General features: G+C 47.7%; 1 protein-coding gene across 16 annotated transcripts in view; it reads right to left on the bottom strand.

Annotated features, from left to right (window-relative positions):
* Positions 1-8,824: 8,824 nt before the first annotated feature.
* The window catches only part of Kidins220 (kinase D interacting substrate 220), an 82,114-nt gene continuing 71,045 nt past the window's right edge, over positions 8,825-19,893 (bottom strand). For 9 of the 16 annotated variants that reach the window (XM_013066889.3, XM_087199629.1, XM_087199635.1 and 6 more), the window contains 5 exons: positions 19,695-19,727; positions 17,056-17,187; positions 14,951-15,049; positions 13,680-13,916; positions 8,825-12,031 (listed from right to left, as the gene is read on the bottom strand). In XM_013066889.3, coding sequence (XP_012922343.1) covers positions 10,775-12,031; positions 13,680-13,916; positions 14,951-15,049; positions 17,056-17,187; positions 19,695-19,727 — 1,758 coding nt within the window. In that variant the 3' untranslated portion in view covers positions 8,825-10,774. The remainder of the gene's footprint in view (positions 12,032-13,679; positions 13,917-14,950; positions 15,050-17,055; positions 17,188-19,694; positions 19,728-19,893) is intronic. The other 7 variants (XM_087199638.1, XM_087199632.1, XM_087199639.1 and 4 more) reach the window with 1 other exon arrangement.

Here is a 19,893-nt window from a genome sequence, read left to right on the forward strand (position 1 = left end):
TAATTTTGGCCGCCGCCCCGGGCTTATCTCGCTTTGCCACTACCGCTCTCGATTTAGGAGAGGCTGGCATTTCCTCCAGCTGCTGAAACGCTAGGTGTCGTGGTGCTGGGTCTTTTTTAGCACTAGTCAAGATATCACGAAGGGATCTGGCACGAGCCCCGCGCAGTGTGGGACCACTCCGCGTGCAGACAGCGGTGATTTCCGCTTCTGGGGCGGCAGGGGTGACGCTGGCACAGCCGATGGTGTAATATGTATCGTGTGTAACAATGATAATATAAACTATGTAGAATGCAAGTATATGAAATTCGTGCTTTTCAGGTATACCGAAATTATCCCTCCTCTGTAGAATGCGCGCGCGCGCGCGCACGCGTGTGTGTGTGTGTGATTTTTTTTTTTTCAGTACTGGGGATGAAACCCAAGGCCTTCACACTGAGCTGCATCCCCAGCCCTCTTTGTTTTTCATTTGAAACAGCATCCCACTAAGTCACTAAGTTGTCCAGGCTGGGCTTGAACTTGCGATCCTCCAGCCTCGGCTCCCAAAGTGCTGGGATGACAGGTGTGTACCACCATGCCCTGCTTATACATGTATAATTTTTATATATGCACACGTGTATAATTTCCATGCATAATTCATATGTATCCCACGTATATAATCTCTATTTAGGAAATCCTACTATTAAATGTTTTGGATTTGAAATGATTATTTCAGTAATAACAAAGGGGTTAGGTGGAATGAATTTCAGGTATTATAGCCAACGACAAAATTCAGTTCTTCGCCCCGTCCCCCCTGCCCCCAAGATGGATACAGCTTGCCTGTTGGAAAATCTTTTAATACTGGAAATGTAGATACAATTGATGGTGTTCTTCAGTCTCATAACTGAAAGTGACACCCTCCAAGTCTTTTTTTTTTTTTTTTTTTTTTTTTTTTTTTTTGGTACTGGGGATTTAAAACGTTTCTTCTTTCAAAGTGAAAACTGTCATTTTATTTTCCCTCTCTGAACTTCCCACTTCTCCATAGGGTTTTTTTTGTTTTGTTTTTTTGGTTTTTTGTTACTGGAGATCGAACTCAGGACCTTGCGCTTGCTGGGCAGGCAGCAGCACCACTGAGCTAAATTCTCAGCCCCTTTCCATAGGGTTTTATTCTAACATGACGCACATTTGCATTTGGAAGTTATTTGTTAATTAAATTACACTGTCGTACTTTCCCACAATGATACAGAATTAAAATTGTTTTGTTTTGTGATCATAAATCCTTCTTCAATACCTAGTGTTTTTATAAACACTAAGAATATTTTATAGGCACACTCTTAATGAGATGAGTAAGAATGTTTTTCAATTATTTTAAGTTTCTGTGAATGCAAAGTTTTAAACAGAATAAGCAGGAATTTGGCACCAATTTTATTCCTGCTTTTAAAAAATTGTTCAGGTATAGGTGCCAAGAAATCTTATTCACCAAAATAAGTAGATGGAAATGAAAGCAGATTTTAATGAAATAGAGTCATTGCCTCTTTCAGCTTCCAGATGATGTGCTAGAAGCTGCACGGTGATTCATCTGCAGACTTTAGTCTTCAGAGTTCTGTCCAAGGGGAGCTCAAGGACATCTGCCTTCAATTTTATCAAGGGCAAAGAATTTAAAATCACTTGGCTGGAACATTCTCCAGTCTTTTGGAGTCCTCCATTTCTGGGAATTATAGAATAAAGACTTTACCAAGATTTATCAAGTAACTATTATTTTAACCTTTAGTCTTTCACACAGAGGTACCCTGTCTAACTGAATATAAAATAGAAATATCTGTTCTTTCAAGAAGTCTTTTATCCACCAATATTTTCGGTAGAATGCTTATCTCATGTGCTTTCTATATAACTGGAGCCACAGAAATTGCTTAGATTATTATGCAAAATGTCCCTATAAAAATTCTCATTCTGAAACAGATCAACCCATTCAGACTTACTTCTGATCATTAAGAAAACTAACTTTGGCCAGGCAAGGTGGCACACTCTGGGAGGCTGAGGCAGGAGGCTCACAAGTTCTACCCTAGCCTGGGGAATTTAACGAAATTCTGTCTCAAAATAAAAAATAAAAAAAATTGAGGATGTAGCTCATTGCAGAGGCCCTGGGTTCAATTCCCACAAAAACAAACAAACAAAAAACCACTAACTTATTTTTTAACTCAGAATTCAAATAAACATGTCAGTACGGAACTTTCCTTTATTTGCAGAAGGTTCATTCAAAGACCCGTTGATGCCTGAAGTCAGAGAATCGAACCCATTATATACTACTTTTCCATACATATAGACCTTCTGAGGCAGGAGATTAAGGTACAGCAAAGCAGCGGGGCTCTTGAGGGTGACACCTGTCAATCACGGCAGGACACATGCGCAGAACAGATTCGGACTCCTGCACAGGACCGGATCTGACGTCAGAACAGGGTAGAAGATGGCTGCCTTGGGCTTCGGGGGCTCCCTGCGCATTCTGCAGGCCGGCGGCTTCTCTCGACTTACTCTTCTCTTCAGAGGACGTTTTTGTCTTCAGACATTTTTTTCGCTCTTCTTTTCTCCCTACTTTTACCTTTAATAACTATAAAGCCGCTCCATTCTTCAGCTGTCCTTCTCTGAAGAGGGCAGTAAGGTCCTGGAGGGGACCCAGGGCACCCCAGCGTCCAGTAACACTATGAGAAGGCCCCGTTGATAAACTAGACCCTGCAGGAGGTGAATAACATAACTAAAAATGAGCTAGAACAAGGGCAGCCATCTGCCATAGTAAAAGTTATGCAAGACTTAACTGGTTTTAGAATCCTCTATTTGATATTTTCAGACAGTGGTTGATCACAGATAACTTTGAAACTGCTGGTAAGGGAGGCTTATAAGGGTAAGAAGCAGCCAGCCCTGAGTGGACAGCCCAAGTGAACTACCTTTTCAATGATTCTTTATTCTTTGTTTGTTTTACTGGGTTTTTTTGAGACAGGATCTCACTGTGTAGCCACAAACTCACTATGTAGTCCAGGCTGGTCTTGAACTTTCAGCGATCCTCCTGCCTCAGCCTCTCAAGTGCTGGGATCATAGGAGTGCACCACCACATGCTGCTCCCTTCAACTTTCTTACTGATGCTTTAAGCGCTGGAGATTCTCCCAGGGTAGCAACATCCTTGGTGATGTTAACAGAAGGAAGAAAGAGGGCTGGCCCCTACAGTCTGTCTAAACTGAGAGCATTCTGGAGTGGGCAGACACTCCCTCCTTGGAGGGCATCGCAGGCGCTTGTGGCCCGTGCCTGACCCTCGGTGGCTGATAGCTGTGTTGGGATGGAGGGCAGCACCCAACCGTCCCATCCTCCTGGTGCCCGGTGTCTGCCCGGGGGGAGAGCCTTGGGTGGTGCTCTCCTGTTGGAACCAGCGATGTAAATGGAGCTCTCTGAAAGCGCTCAATGATTTTTGGAAACTTCGAGAAAGTTTCTGGACCCTGGGGTCAGCCTGTCTCGTTTTCCACTCCCAAGCCCACAGGTGTTCTCTGTGGGATACTGCTGAGGGCCTAGAAAGACGTGTTTAAAACCATTTAACATTCTTTCCTTGGGGTTTAAGAAGTTACATTACTACACTATAAGTTCCAACAGATTGTGTAACAAAGTGATCTATTTGGTTGGAATTTTCGGAACCACAGATCCAGGGGTATTGTTTGCTTATTGAACCCAGGACCTTCACACTGAGTTATATCCCCAGTCAGTTTTTAACTTTTGAGTTAAAAAATTAAGTCACTAAGTTGCCCAGGCTAAGCTTCAATTTGCAAGCCTCCTGCCTCAGCCTCCCAGAATGCCAGGATTTCAGGCATGCACCACCATGCCTGTCTGGATCTGTTTCTTTGGGGTGGGGTTGTTTTTTAAGTAACATGTGCTACCCTCTTGGCAGACCCCAATTTCCACAGAACACCCCAAGGGAAAGGTGGAGATAATAAACCCAGTAACCAGTTATACCCAGAAAATGCTCCCCTGCACACCCATCCCAGTGGACTGGTGCCAGGGTTGGGTAGCAGCGGCGCCGGTCGGTCCCTCACCTGCTGGGACTGTGTGTGAGCGGCAATGCGGGCCTTGCTGACCCCTCGGCTCCAACAGCAGCGCAGATGGCAGAGGCACAGGCCATGTGCTTCACATTTGTGATTTTGAGGAGTGCGCTTCTTGGGATCTGGGGAATGCTGTAATTTTCCAGGGCAAACTTTGACACTTTTGTTTCTGGGTCACAGAGAAACACCACCTTTCATCACCAATTACTGTTTTCCTCAAATCCAAGCTATTTTTGTCCAGTTTCCTTTGAAAAACCAGAACAAGTGCTAAACCTCTGATTTCTCCACTTGTCATTCAAAGCCATGGTGTGGATTTTGAAAAGTCTTACCTTGTATTAAAGTCATCTTTTTGTGATGTAGGCTCAGAACTTCAGTCATTCTCCCTGTAGTTGGCTTTGTCAGCTTTGTTTTTTGAGACAGAGTTTCACTATGTAGCCCAGGCTGGCCTTGAACTCTCAGCAATGATCCTCCTGTCTCAGCCTCCCCAGTGCTGACATTATGGTATGTGCCACCACACCTGGCTATCCCACACTCACTTTTGATGTCATTTTATTCCTGTCAAGTCCCTTTTTATGCATTTCAGTTTTACATGAAAACCTGACACCACACACACACAATCCTTGCTGTTAATTCCTGACTCTACATAATGGTCACTTCCTTCCAAGCTAATGCATAATAACACATTCTTCTATTTGTTAAGGCTCCAAGTACATTAACTTAGGCAATGTTGGGATTAATTCTGCTGCAAGTTGAAACAAGTTGCAGCATGCTAGAGAACGGTCTGCACCTGGAATTTTCAATTTACAAATAATGTTGGGCTGGGGATTTGCTCAGTGGTTCCGCCGCCTGCTACGCAAGCGGAAGGGCCTGAGTTCGATCCCCGGTAGCAAAAAAAACAAAACAAAACAAAAAAACAAATAAAGAATGTTGAGCTAAAACCAAAGTTCTCTTTGGAGAACTTCATGTTTGTATATATTACTATATTCAGGACTCAGTTTTATGAGTTAACTAAGAACTTCCTGCTATTGTTGTTCTCGGGATTGAACCTAGGACCCAGTGCTTGCCACTGAGCTACATCCCCACCCCTTTATAAATTTTATTTCGAGACAGGGTCTCCTTGAGTTGCCCAGGCTGGTCTTAAACTTGGTGATCCTCTTGCCTCAGCCTCCTGAGGGCTGGGATCACAGGTGTGCACCATCATGGCCAGTACCTACTATGTGTTGAACAGAAACATTTCCTTTTCTGTCCTTCATATAAAATGAAGTCCATAAAACTTCTAACAGTAGGCTACACCACACTTTAAGCAAACCATTCTGTTCAGCACAAACCTTTAACCAGGCCGCACTCTGGGCAGTGTTCTCCCCTCTGCCTGCGAAAGTCCTTTCACACCAATCGGGGCCTGAGGACCAGGGGCCCGCCCACCGGGGAGGGGAGGGCCCCAGGGGAGACTGGGGCCTCACACTGCTGGGGCCGGGCTGCCTCCGCTGCTCCCCTGGGCCCCAGCTGCAGGGAGCCCTGAGCTGTCTCCCCTCGCGGTTTGCAAAGTGACTCGCACCGTGCACCGGACCTGGGCGTGACACTGGGAAGAAGGACCGATTATCAGAGGAATGGCCCTTTACCACTTCCATTCCAAGACAGGATCTTGCTAACTTGTGATCCTCCTGCCTCTGCCTCCCGAGGGCTGGGCTCACTGGAGTGCACCACCCTGCCGGCTCATCTGTATTTTTTGTAGATGAAGGGACCGAGGCTGGTGACTAGATAAGTAAGGCAGCCAGGACCGGTCAGCCCTCCACCATGGGACCCTGGTCCTGCCGGCGTCTGCTCAGGCACAGTTTAAACGCACACCGGCGCGAGGCCGGCGGCGCCAATGCACGCGGGCCCGGCAGCTCCGTCCGCACAGAGCAGAAGCCGCGGAATGGAGGGCAGCACTGAAGGTCAGGTGGGCGTGGGCAGCGAGAGGAGAAAGCGCGGCGGCCTGGGGCGAGGGAGCGGAGCGGAAGGCAACCAAACACCACCAGAACAAAGAGCGCACGCACCTAAGACTGGGAAGGCTAAAAGGAAGCTGGGGAGAGGAGAAGAAAAACACGAGGAACCCCGAAAGAAAATAACTCATTTCAAAATAAAAACAGCTGAATTTGCATTAAACAGAATGATCCGCAGTTTGCGAACGCTCAGAAGCAGAGCAGTAGGCTGATGGGCGGCTCGGCCCGACAGGCGCCTTTTCCCGCGGAGCCCGGCGCCGCTTTCCGGACTTTCCCGAAGGTGGGAGCCGCCCGGCCGGGGCCCCTGGGGCCGCCGGGGTCTGCAGCAGAGGCCGGCGAGGTGGGGCGTTCTGTGAAGAAGTAGGGTGCGGGCCGGGGCTGGGCACTCAGCTCTCGAGCCCAATGCCTGATGCCTTCAAAGAAACAAGGGAACAAGCGCAAAGTGTGTTACAACTACAAACGTTAGTGAACAATCAAGGTGGCTTTCAAGCGGATTCTTAATTCGAATTTTTAAATGTATTTTTTAAAGTAAAATTTATGAAAAAATTTTTTTTGCTATTATCCCACATTTTGCTCACAGGAAAACTAAGGAAGGGCTCCTGACAATATATCACTAGGAAACAAACAAAAAAAGCCCAGAAAGACCTCGTATGTGTGTAACGTAGTTCAGGCTGGCCTCAAACTCCCAGCCATCTTCCCGCCTCAGCCTCCCAAAGTGCTGGGATTGCCTCCCTAACCGGAGGCAGCAGGCCCCTGTGGACCTGTAACCCAGACTACTAACCACTCCCCGCCGGCAGCTTCGGGGCACTCTGGTCCAGGAGAGTGAGCCGCCTGTACTTTCACAGCAGGACGGACTCGACTCTTTTGCCATTTGGGGCTGGACTCGAGTCAGGTTTGTACTGGCTTCGCAAGAGCCACCTAGGGGAAGGCTGGGGGACAGGAGCAGAAACCTCACCTATCACAATGTCCTCTCTCCCCTCGTGCAGGAGCATTTCCCTCCTAAGTGTGGACATGGCCCCTTCCCGGGTGGGGACCCGTCCTGGCCATGATCTGAGGCGCCGGCTGCTAAGCTGCGTTTTCTTAGATTGCAGTCTACTAGGTGATGGCGTCTGGACCCAGTCGGGGCCCTGCGCCTGCTCTCCCCCCTGCACCCTGTCCTTATCAATTCATTTCCCCAATGCTGCCCTGTCCCCATAAACCAGGAGGGCTCCTGAAGCCACTGCACCCACACCCAGGGCTTCGGCTCTCAGGGCTTTGGGAAGCCTCCGCCCTGCAGGCCGGGACCAGCAGACTCTGGCGGTGACCCAGCCAGGCCTGTGCCTCAGTCCCGTGTCCCTGCAGAGCCTCCTCCGGCAATGACCGTGGTTACTTCCCACAATCACTCCAGAAGCCTCTGACGGGTGTCTGGCAGCATGCTGAGAACACTAACTTGGAAACTACCTTCTCACATACCTTAATCTGTGTCCTTGGAGAAGCTATCTATGTCAAGGACGGCATTTTCTTCCTAGGCAGGAAAAGTTTAAAATTACATAAGGCTTTCAAGTCTATTTAGTCAGTCCCAACCAGGGATTCTCAACCTTTGAGAAATGACGAATCATTAAAAAGCCATCTAGTGCTGGCCTGCCGTTACCTACAGCAAATTTCTATTTTCCAATTCACTGTCACGACTGCAAAAGGGGACAATGGAGCCTGTGAGCCAGTTTCAAGGGCTGGCCAAGAGTAAACATCATGGCCTCTTCCTTCCTACCTGTGTGTCCAAGATCTCTCACCCACAGAATAAAGGGAACAGCTTCCCTTTGCTCCTGGTCATTCGGAGACTTAGGAGTTAGCCAGGAACAGGCTGAGAATTCCCAGTGTAACCAAACGATATGTGATCTTCAGGCTTTTTAAGTTAGTACAGTATTTTAGGCAGAAGGAAAAAAGGGTTCAGTTTCATTTAAAGATGCTAATGATTACTAAGGGGAAATGATCACAGCTACCTCACTGCAGCACTGGGACGTGCAGATAATGTAGTCTCTGATGAGGGTTTTAGCAAATATACTTCTAAAATTACTTGACTGGATAATTAAAATCATTCTGATTACTGTATAAACAAATCTCATGGAAGTAAAATATAACCGAAGACAAGTTTTCCTTCTGATACTGGAGATGCTGGTTTAGCTACGGATGCTTGTTTCCCAGCAAGGTGGAGCTGTCCTCGAAACTCAGGTGCTGGTAAAGCCATCTGACTCGAGTCTGGTCCAGAAGGCTGGGTTGGTGGGGCCGGCTCCGAAGGGTGCTGCACTCCCTGACCCACCCTCGGCTTCCATCGCAGGGAGCTCAGCTCACCCAAGACTATGCAACCCCAGTTCCTATCATGTTCGCCTTGCTTCGTGTGAAGCAGACAGGGCTGTGTATTAGTCACAGATGCACACGCACACACGTCCAAAGCAAGGGGCATGGGACTCAGAACCCACCTGGCTCTCGGATCTCTGCATGGGAATGAAAGAGCAAGCTTGTCCAGAATGCTCCTGTGCTAAATCTTCTCCCCCAGGGGTCTCAAGAGTGACTCTCACTGCAGAAGGGCGCCACGAAGTGCTTGTGGCTTCCAGGAAGCACAGGGTAGGCCCGGGGCCCACATTGCAGGCTCCTCCAGAGGCCTGGTGGTGCGGCTGGCCAGTGCCCACCACCTGGCTCTGAGCCCAGAAGTGCTCACAAACTTCACAGGAGTGCCCACACAAGCACACAAATGACTATTTTTAATAAAAATGTGAATCATTATCACTGTCGTGAATAAAAACTTACAAGTCAGAATAGCATGCAGTTCTTTATTGTTTTCTGAATCTAGTTGTATACTTAACACCGGCATCACTGTCACAAATGGACACAAATGTCGCCAACGACAGGGAGCGGCACTACTCACCCGAGAGTACAAGAGGGCCACAAAGAATCACTAAGCACACAGAGTGGCGCTATAGGACACTAAAATGTTACCACCTCAGTATACAATGCAGATACATCCTGCCTTCTTCAGTGCTTACAGTATTTGTTGAAGATCATGCAGAACACACACTTTACGGAAATGCTCACTACACCCAAACACCACGGCACTGGGCAGATGGGCAGGAGTCAGCTTGAGGACGGACCACGAAGATGGCTCCCGGTACAGCAGGGCCTCGGCTCTCCAACTTAATTTGACTTGGGGAAAGATGGCTGTGGTTGTGTTCGTTACCCGATGCAGAGTTTGCAAACAAAAACAAAATCTTACCAAATGCTTCTGTCTGCGAATCAAACTGCCAGCAGAAGCATTTAAGAACTGAGGCGCCACTTCCTATGAAGATGAATGCTGCAGGAGGAGCCCAGGGCCAGCCAGCCACACCCACTGTCCCATGTGCGTCCCGCCCTTGCCTCCTGTCAGTGAGCTGTTGGAACAAGAAGGAAGTTCACTGCATGCTGACGTCCACCTCAGTGGTCTCTTCTGTGAGCTGGGCTCACAGAAGCACAAAGCAGCAAGATCTATGGTCACTCCAGTTTTAGCTTCATGTTCCTCTTGCTTTTACTTTTAAATGCTTTCCTTTTTTATAGTATTCCTCCAGAATTAGTGCTGATTTAGCAACAGACGAAAGAAGTAAACTGTGACCTGCCATAGGAGATAACGGCTTTGTTTCGTCTATTAAATATTTCCTGGCCATTTGTCAGCTGCTACCAACATTTCTGATACGATTTCCTCACACATTCATCCCATGAACTTTTTGTGTCTGTTCTTACCCACACCTCCCCAGTTTTCTCCAGAGAAGAATTCGAGATGCTCAGTTCACTGAGAAAGGCTGGCACCAGTGGATGAGAGCTGCACATCCTGTATAAGGTGCTCAGGCTTGGCTGGAAGGTGCTGGAATGGAGGCTGGGCCCCTGGGATGAGAGACCTGGGCCTTGGGCAAGAGCTCCACTGCTGGCTCACTTTCTCATCAGCTCTGAGGGTCTGAGGGACTGAACCCAGGACCTTCATGCTGGGCTGCATCCCCAACGCTTTCTTATTTTGAGATAAGGTCTCGCCAAGTTGCCGAGTGGCCCAACTTGCAATCTTCCTGCTTTAGCTTCCCAGAGTGCTGGGGTTACCAGTGTGTGCCATCATACCTGGGTTTCCTCATCCAATTTTTTTTTTTGTTTTTTGGTATCAGGGATTGAACTTGGGACCTTGCATTTTCAAGGCAGGCGGCAGAACCACTAAGCTAAATCCTTGGCCCTCCTCGTCCATTTTTAAAGCCTTATCATTCTGTATTTTCTACTTAAAGTTTCACATCTCTTTGACAGCAATTTTCCTATTAGAATGAACTGAGGCTCCTAACTCACTGGGCATCCATCCACCTTGAGTCTGCGCTGCTCCAGATCCTACATTTCTTCTCTATATTAAAGCCTCAGGAGGGAGACTGGCTTCTGCTCCATCCAGCACCAGGTCTTCCTTCCATGTTTGATGAATGCATGTTCTGAAAAGGGATCCCTAGATTTTTTTTTTTTTTTTTTGCAAACGAAGCTGGTTCAATGTCTCTGAGCTGGCTCTCTCCTCAGATCTCCTCTCAGAGACGCTGACTGCACTGCATGAGAAAGAAAGGTCTGATAAGAGCAGGGAGAACTGGACAGGGGCCAGCTGGTGACCGCCTCCCCGGGCTGTGGTCTGGAAGGAAGGAAGGGAGGGAGGGTGGGCAGGGACAGCGTGGACGGGTGCTCTTGCGGGACGGAGGCGCTGCTCCCCGAAAGGCAGGCATCTCACAGGATGCTCTCTCTCTCTTCTCCGAAGCCTGTGCTGTCAGACGGGGCTCCCGAGTGCAGCTCTGAGGGCTCCTTGGGGAGTCTGATGTAGCTGGTGCGCGGACCCCGCTTGTGTGGCAAGCTCTTGAGATTTTCATTCTGCAGCGTGGTGGGGCTGGGGCCGGGGCCGGGGCCAGAGCTGGGCCGCAGCAGGACCTGCGAGGTCTCCCGCACACCCTCCACGTCATCCAAGCCCTGTCCAGGCCTGTTGGCAGGTGCGGAGTTGTTGTTGAGCGTGACAGTGCTGGGCGTGCGGTTGAGGTTGTAGGCCCGGGAGCAGGCGGGCCAGCCCTCCTCGGGGCTGCTGGCGATGAGGCTGCACTCGGAAGGGCTCTGCTTGTCCTCCGAACAGATGGACATTCGGGCGAGCACAGGGTCGGGCAGGCCGCTCAGGCTGTGCGGCAGCCCCCGCCGGGCACCATGGCCCTCGTCCTCCAGCTCGATGAGGTTGGCCTTCTCCAGCTGTGCGCCGTCGGATGCCTCATTGTGCAGAGAGTGGTTGGGCGAGCTCTCGCTGGAGCGCACCCCCGAGTCTGACGAGTCCTTCTTGTCCAGCAGCGCATCCGACAGGTACTCCTTGGCCTTGGCGAAGGTCCGCAGGGGCTCGGGGCCGTGCTCCGGGGCCTTGCCCTCAGCCTTCCTGTCCTTGTCGTCCCTGAGCAATGGCGTGTGGTCCGACTCCTCGGGCCCAGACTCATCCTCGTCGCTGGGCAGCTTCTGGTACCGCAGCCCGCCGCCCTTCAGCTTCAGCTCTGTCTGGAAGAGGCTGGGCCTCTCAGCACCCTTCCTGCCCGGGAGCAGCTTGCTGCCCGACTGGTCGGACTTCTCATCCTCCTCCGTGATGGGGTCTAGGGGTGACGCATCGCTCGTGGACACGCCTGAGGATGAGTAGTCCAGGACATCTGTGCGCTTCGCCAAGAAGGGCTTCCGTGCCTCATCTGGCTTCGGCTCACCCTCCTTCCCCTTCTCCAGCTCCAGGCCGGAATGGATCGAGCCCCCCGACGAGCTGGGCCCCAGGTAGTAGGTGCTGTGTGGGGAGGAGCGGCCACTGACAGCGGCAGAGCCCGGGCCCCCTTCCAGCTGGGACATCTGCGCGATGTACTCTCGGTAGGCATCCCGGTACTCGGCCTGCACCTTGTCTGTCAGCTTGGAGATCTCGATGCTGGAGTCCTGCGAGTTGAGACTCGAGAGACTCGGTGTTCTGCGAGTTTGCGACTGTGAAGACAGAAGAGATACTCAGATGGGAAAACATAAAGAGACATCAGCTCAGGGAACAGATATATATACACACAATTTCAAAATTCATCAAAATACCAAGTTTTCTGAAAGGAATTCTACCTGATGTGAGTTAACAAAAGCTGTTAACTTAGTAATAATTCTGTTATTAGGACGCTTAGCAAAATTTTAAAATTAACTCACTGTTAATATTTAAAAGTATAATGAAAGATTATGTTAGGTAATCTTAACATTTGCTTTTATAACTTCAAATTTTTAAATTTTATTTAAGACCGGTTATTTTTTCTAAAAATTCCTCTCGGAAGAGACAAAGAAGAGTTAAAACAAAATGCTGTAGTCTTCAAGGTGTGTAAAAGTCTTTCTCAGTTTGTATAAGTATGAAGTTTCTTTCAAATATCAATTTAGAGGAAGAGAATATATTCAACTACCAAGAAAAATGAGGAGGAGAGGGAGGAAAAAAGGGGGGGAGGGGGAGGGGGAGGAGGAGGAGGAGCCCAAAAGGAACAGTGTAATAGAAGAGATAAGGAAGGTTTCTGATGTGCAGCACAGGTGGCATGAGACCTCAGCTGGACCCTACTACACAGTGGAATCACACATTAAAACGGCTATAAGCATGTGACATCACCCCAGATTTCAGGAAGCAGCACACAGGGGACCCCATCATCTTCCATGAAGACAGGCATTAACGGATGGCAAAACAATCCCATCCTCATTTGACTTTGTTTTGAAAAATATAAAAATGTAATTTTTCATAACGATGTTATTTATGTTAACGTATAATAAATTTATTTTAAATACATTAAGAAATACATAGAAACACTTCCGTTTGGGTCTGTGACACCGGAAGTACGTGGGGTACAGTTCTCTGGGACCCCTGGGAATGCTGAGGGGGAGAGGGGCGCTAGGCCTCAGGGCTGGGCCGGGAGAGGGCTCCCTAGGAGACAGGGGCTCCTCAGGGAATAGGGGCACAGCAGGGTTCGAGACAGACACTGAGGTTCCAGGAGTGGTCTTGGCTTATCCCAAATACCTCACTCTTCCCTGAAGGAGCCAATATGCAATGATAAAATGAGCTAAGGTAGACAGTATGGTGCAAAGGAACAGTAAATACCTTCAGCATGGAACAGAACACCTGTAGAAAGCCGCCTGCCAGGTGCCACCTGTCCATGGGCTGCTGGCTTCTGTTCCCCACTCCCTCTCACCGCAGCTGACTCCCTCCTGGTCCTTCACCTGTCTCTCCCCCTGCCTCTTCCTGCTCCTTACTGTCCCTCCCAAGACCACGCCACGGGGCATGCAGTGCCCAAGGCCAGGCTGGGGGTGCTGCTCCCAGTGGGGATGCTCTGTGGCCGGAGCCTCCCGAGGGCCACACGACACCGAGTTGCTGTCATGGAAACGAGAAGGTGGACTTCCTGAAAGGGGTTTCTAGTGAGCATGTGCTACATCTTACTTTTCACTTATTAACAGTATGAAAGAAAGAATGGCAGGGACCACTCCATACACAGAGCATGCTCTAATCTGCCCATAGTTGCGGCCCCCGACTCTGGTGCAGACACTGGAGCACTGTGCACTGTGTATTCTCGGGAACGGGGTGCACCCAACCCTCCAGTCACACAAGGAGAGCCACACACACCTGCCAGCTCAGGTTGCTGTGCCTTGGGGCCCCCTCATCCAGGCCCAGCGTGTTGAGCTCCTCAAAGCTGAAGTTGAGCGTGTAGGGCGCCTGGCCGGAGAGCTCAGTGTGCGGCAGCTCAGTGTGTGAGGACCGGCGGGCGGACTCCCCGTGGGCAGCTACGGTGCTGGCGTTCTCAGGGAGGAAACGGGGGTCTTCGGGCACCACCTGGTTCTCTGCGTTTCTCATTTCTAGTATCTGGACAGGAGGGAAAACATCACATCTACACTGACATATCATACATTAGAAATAGTTGGTGTGGTGGTGCACGCCAGTAATCCCAGCACTCAGGAGACTGAGGCAGGGATTCTAGGCCAGCCTGAACTACATAGCAAGACCTTGTTTCCAAAATAAAAAATGAATGAATGAATAAATAAAAATTTAAAGAGTTTTTGAAAATAAAATATAAATTATGATGGAGGCGAGAAAGTGTACTTCCTGTCAGGGAATTTCTTTTTCTTTGGTACTGGGGATCAGACTTGGTACCTTGCGCTTTCACGGCAGGTGGCGGAACCACTGAGCTAAATCCCCAGCCCTTGTCAGGGAGTTTCTAATGAATGTACACTACATCGTATTTTTAAGCAATAAAGTAATGGCAGAAATCATTTCAGTACAGCAAGCCACTCTGGCTCATCCCTTACATGGTTACTTCAGCTTAAAACTTGAGAAGGGAATGAAAAGTGGCTGGAGTGTGTCCCTGAAGCAGGAAGAGCAGACTTTAATCAGGGAAAAGAGAACCCAGTCTAGAGCCGGGTCAGCTCCGAAGACAGCAGGACACGGGGGAGCCGTGGCCAGAAGCGGGCAGGAGTAGGGTGCGGGACTCGGGTGACAGACCTGATGGGTTCTTGGTGCCGCTGGGGGCAGACAGTGAGGAGTCTGACCAGACAGCAGGGGTGAGCAGGGCCAGGCAAGTGACACAGCTGGGCAGCACCCTGACAGGCAGGGCAGCCGCTGCAGGGAGGCTCGAGGCCTCCCAGGGCTTCTGCAGTTAGTTCAGGAAGACTCTGGCAACCGGAAGCTGAGAGGAGCAGCGCCACCACGCCCTGGGGCTTCTGCATGCAACATCGCGAAGGCAGAGTTGCTCCCCCTCACAGGGGTCTCCCAAGTTAAGACTCAGTTTGATGCTAACGACAGGACACTACCAGTTTGCACCCGAATGCTTGGTACTGGTTGTGTATAATGTCATAAATAATTTGACTGGTTGTAATAAACTGATGTTATAATTATCTTACCGTGCTTCTGAAAAGGTGCCAGTCTCCAAAATTCATATTCATCTCTTTCTTCAGTTCATCAATGTTACACTGAGCTAACACCCGGCCATTTATGTTTGCCTAAGAAAAAAATAAAAACAACTATAAAGACAAACAAAATGCAAAATATGCTAAGTTACCAGCGATTAAAAAGTACACTTATAGTTTTAAGGAAGTCTTTAAAGACTGGAACAGCTGACCCCAAAAAGGTCACCGTCCCGTGCGATAATGTAATAAATGAGCTGAGTTTGAGCAGAAGCTCCTCCTCCTTTTCCCAAGTGTCGAGCACTCCAGTGAAATCAATCCCTCCTCAGGGACCACGCCAAGAGCCAATCCTCCCCGACACCGCCCACCGCAAACAAACTGCTAAGGTTTTTTTTTTTCTAATCTCAGAGAAGATGAAGATGAACAGAGTTGCTTGGAGGTGAGAAAGACATTTGTCCTGAGGGTGTTGGGTGGTGATAAAGTTAAATCTAAATAAAGTGTGCCTGACAAGCTGGTTCATCAGTTATAGGGCCTGTACAGAAATGACGGCATCTCCTAACTCCCAGACATATGTTAAACTCACACTTACACGCGCACACACACATGCTTATCTCATCACTTTTCAGTCTCTCTAATGGTAGTTTCCCTCAAATAAGCAGTAGTGTTTCCTTTGCTGACAATAGGTAGCTCATTGGTTTTATGAACTATAAAACCTGACTTTACTAACTGTGGTAGAATTTCAGAACACTTGTGCTTAGAATTAGGGGGATGTTCGGATTCCCTGCAAACTCTGAAGAGAACACCGGATGCAGCCGGCCTGCTCTGACTGGCCTCAGGTCTTCAGTGTGGGGAGCACTGGGAACCTCCAGGTACCAGGTTCCAAGAAGCCAGGGCTGGAGTAACAATCAGTGGAAAGAAGCTCCCTGTCCTAATGGGAACTGAATCACTGTGAGGGCCGGGCAGAGCCCTTGCTTTCCCGCACTCCCAGTGGCCAGAGGCTGGGTCTGCACACCGGCCAGGCTGCCAGGCTGCCAGGGTGCCAGCTCCCACAGGCAGCACAGACAGAGCTCAGGAGGAAGCGGGAATCGCTGACGCCTGCCTGGCCCAATGCAGGCTGAGATTAGTACAATGGTGCCTACACATGCTGGTGATTGTTTTAAAATGTTCTCTTCCATTCCATTTTTTCAAGTATGCCAACATCAGAGGCTTACTGCTGATACTCTAATTCTCTGACACAAAAGTGAAACTAGATAGGGAAACCCACTCTAAGAAGACTCAGTTAACTCTGCCTGGGGAACACCTTCCCTGCCAGCCCAAGAATAGGGTTTCAAAAGAAACAGCCTCACACACAGGTGTTAGCTCTGCAAACCCATGTTTACGTGGTTTCATCAAGTGTGACAGGGTCGTAAGTCCTGTCTGATGCAAAAATGAGTTAGCTCAGTGGTTCCACTGCCTGCCTCATAAGCACAAGGTCCCAAGTTCAATCCCCGGTACCAAAAAAAAACCCGAAAAAATCCCCCACAAAAATGAGTCTGTGGGAAACAAAGCAAGTGTGGCTGGCTTTGATAATTACGAAATCCTGCAAATAATACACTGCAGGTTGAGTATCTTCTTCTAAATGACCCGCTCACAGTGCCTCTGATTCCAGAGTCCTCCTGGTTTTGGAATAAGGACTTCAGCAGCTAAGCATCCTGATCTAAAAATCTGAAGTGTGAAACTTATATTGATCCTCATGGTCACAAATTTAAGATTTCAGGGCATTCTGGATTTCAGATTTTCAGATTAGGGACACTTGACCTATACAGTTAAGAAAACAGACCACCTAAGAAGGCCTTCAAGTGCTCTCTGCTCCACACTGGGCAGATGACCTGCTCAGCTCAGGGGGAATCCCAAGCCCTGTGCTTCTTGGCGAGGCATCTTACACTCAGGTAACGCTGTCATCCAGTTCCTTTACTTTCTCTGATCCATTCACCAACTGAGAGATAAAGGGCAGTGCTGGGATACAAACTGGCGTGGTCCTGTTCTCACCCAGTGCCCCCGTTCCAGCAAGACCCTCCCCAAGACTCGGTCTGAGCCAGCGGCCATGAGTGCACATGCCACACCTTTCTGATCGTGGCACAGTACTGTGGTAGCAGGCTCTGGTCCAGCCCCTCGATCTGCTTCAGCTTCTCACACACAGCGTCCACGTTCATTGAGTTCAGGGACAGCACTGGTCCAGTGGCCGGGCCTGATCCCTGGGAAGTCAAGGAAAAAACACAAGTAGGACAGCATTTAACACCAGATATATGGGGTGAGGCGACAGAACAATTCACTCAGTGACACTATGGAAACAAAGTATGTACAAGAACTGTGGAGATGGCCAGGAAACGGCATCAGGGACAGACTCACCACTGTTAACCCTTACTGAGTAGCAGGGAGGGCCTGTCACAGCCATTTCCAGGACAGAACACTCACGAGGCAGGCCAGGGGGGGTTTGCAGTTGTTTACAGCCTAACCTCAAGAGAGAAGGGGCTGCCCTATTACGTGAGAGGAGCGAGGTTTCAATAACAAGAGCAAGTCTTGAGCGAGTCTCTGACGTGCTGACGCACACTCGAGAGGCACTATGGCCCCTTAGTGCCTGCGTGAGGGCTTCCACATCACGGTACAGCCAGTCCGGGGTCCACTGGACCAGAACCCAGGGGCTCTACTTTCCCTACTCAATTTGCTTCAACTACTTCTGAGGAGGTTAGGGAGAGGACAAAGCAAGGAATAAAGAGGATAAAGATAAAGATGTTATAGTCTATCCTGTTTACCTTCAATCTAACCTTCAGATGATAAAATTTACTATATCCTCAAAGGTATGTGCATTTATAATGTACTTTTTGCTCCCTCATCACTTTTGGGACAAAAGTAGACTACTAAACAGTCAAAAACATGTTAGCCACTTATTAACATTATTTGTAACATGAAAGTGTAATGTGATACTGCTGCTACTGACAGTTCTATACTACACATAGTGTGTGTGTGTGTATACAGCATATACAGGTGTTAAATATAAGCATAAATAGAGCTAAGGAATGAGGCCATATTGAACAGACAGAGCAGTAATTTTGTGAGCGTTAGGGAGTCTTAGCAAGTAAGATATAGGTCCACACAAGTTTGGAGATTAATGCCTGGAATGTATTGTATAAAGCACATATATTTATAGTTTGTTTTTAATTAAATATAAATTGAATATGTAACACATATGGTCCAGGGTTGAATGATATTAAAGCACTAAGAGCAAAACACTCATCTTTCTATGATTTAGTTTCCATATCATTATACGTTGTTTTGTTTCCTGCCTGGATGAACACACCCAATATTCAAAGTATTAATTATCCATTAGCTACTCTGGAAATGCTTTCTATGAATTTTTAATACTATACTTGTATTATCTTTGTTTTTCTTTTTAAACAGTTTTATTGAGATACAATTCACATGCCATATAATTCTCTCATTTAAAGCATGCAACTCAGTAATTTGTAAAGTGTATTTTCCCAGTGTGAACATCTTCACCCCCAGCAGAAGCCCCTGTACTCCTCCCCGCACCCCCAGCAGCCACGCTCTCCCTCCCAATCTGACAGCCTGTTCCAAGCACTTCACAAGGACGCCATCACCTAAGCGGGAGCTTCCTCATCTGATTTCTTCCTCTCATGATGCCTCCCAGGGTCACATGCGACACAATGTGTGTCAGGCCTCATCTCCTCTGGCTGCTGGACAATACTTATCTTCAGGGGACCTTTACTTCTGTCCTTCAAAGGCTCTTTTCCCTCAACCTGTCTCCTCCTGCATACATCTGCATTTACATACTGGTTTTGATTCAAAACTCACAAAAGAATATTTTTCCCACATTGTGGAGTATATAAAATATTTATTTACTATTTTTGAATGACTTTATAAGAGATGATGCACACAGACATCAGATTCTAACAAAATTACAATCTTACACGACTATTTGTAAGTTGGGCTTTATCAAGGGATAAATTCTCAGTTAATGAAAACCATTAAAAGTTTCTTTGAATAAGGGAAAATAGTAATTACCTGCCAGGTTTTGCCTATAATAATCATATACAGTAGAATTATTTTGAAACCAAATAAATCTTATAATCCAGATAATGATTGTTAGATAGAAACCTCAGGAAAGGAAGAAGAGCATAAAAGTTCTAAGGAAATAAAAAGCATTTTCAACCATTCAACAGATAAATTATTAATAGAAACAATATATTACTTGGAGAATACACAGAATAGTTCAAATTATAACATTTATCATGCATTCTTACTTGAAATTTACCTGTTATAAGAATAGATGATTTCAACATACTGATTTTATAAATCAGAATTTATCTTTTAAAAACATTTTCTTACATAGAAAATTGAACAGCAAATGTTAGTGTGTTTAAACTGTTAAAATAAACTTCAAAATCCATACAAATCAGAATTTCTTCAGGTAAAAGTAATCAAAACATTAAAATTACCACGCGGTGTTTCATTTTACAATGTAAGTAGATTAAAACTATACTCTGAAACATTATCTGATAAATTTATTAAGTAAGTGCAAAGTTGATTAGCCAGAAATGAGTGCCATGGAAAGGCTGAAAGCAACTATAAAATAAACCCAAGGCACTGAAATAAGCAGAAATTTATAAACAGCCCGGCATGCGTAGCGAATGATTGCTTCTAGCAGTCTAAAAGCATGAGGCTTCACCGAGAGTGTCTGTACCTGTCTCTGTCTGTCAGACCCAGCGTCACACAGCTTTAGGGAAAGAATAGAAGAGAGTGAAGGACAACATCAGAAAGACAAGGATGATGTACTCTACATGCCTGTCATTCCCTAACTCTGAACACCATCCTTCTGCACATACTCGCATGCACGCAAGCAGGCACACATTAATTTCATGAACATGTGCTCGGTAATTTTA

This window comes from Heterocephalus glaber, unplaced genomic scaffold (genome assembly GCF_053883595.1).
Source record: "Heterocephalus glaber isolate CG9 unplaced genomic scaffold, H.glaber_assembly_v1.0 deba00001724, whole genome shotgun sequence".
NCBI lineage: Eukaryota > Metazoa > Chordata > Mammalia > Rodentia > Bathyergidae > Heterocephalus > Heterocephalus glaber.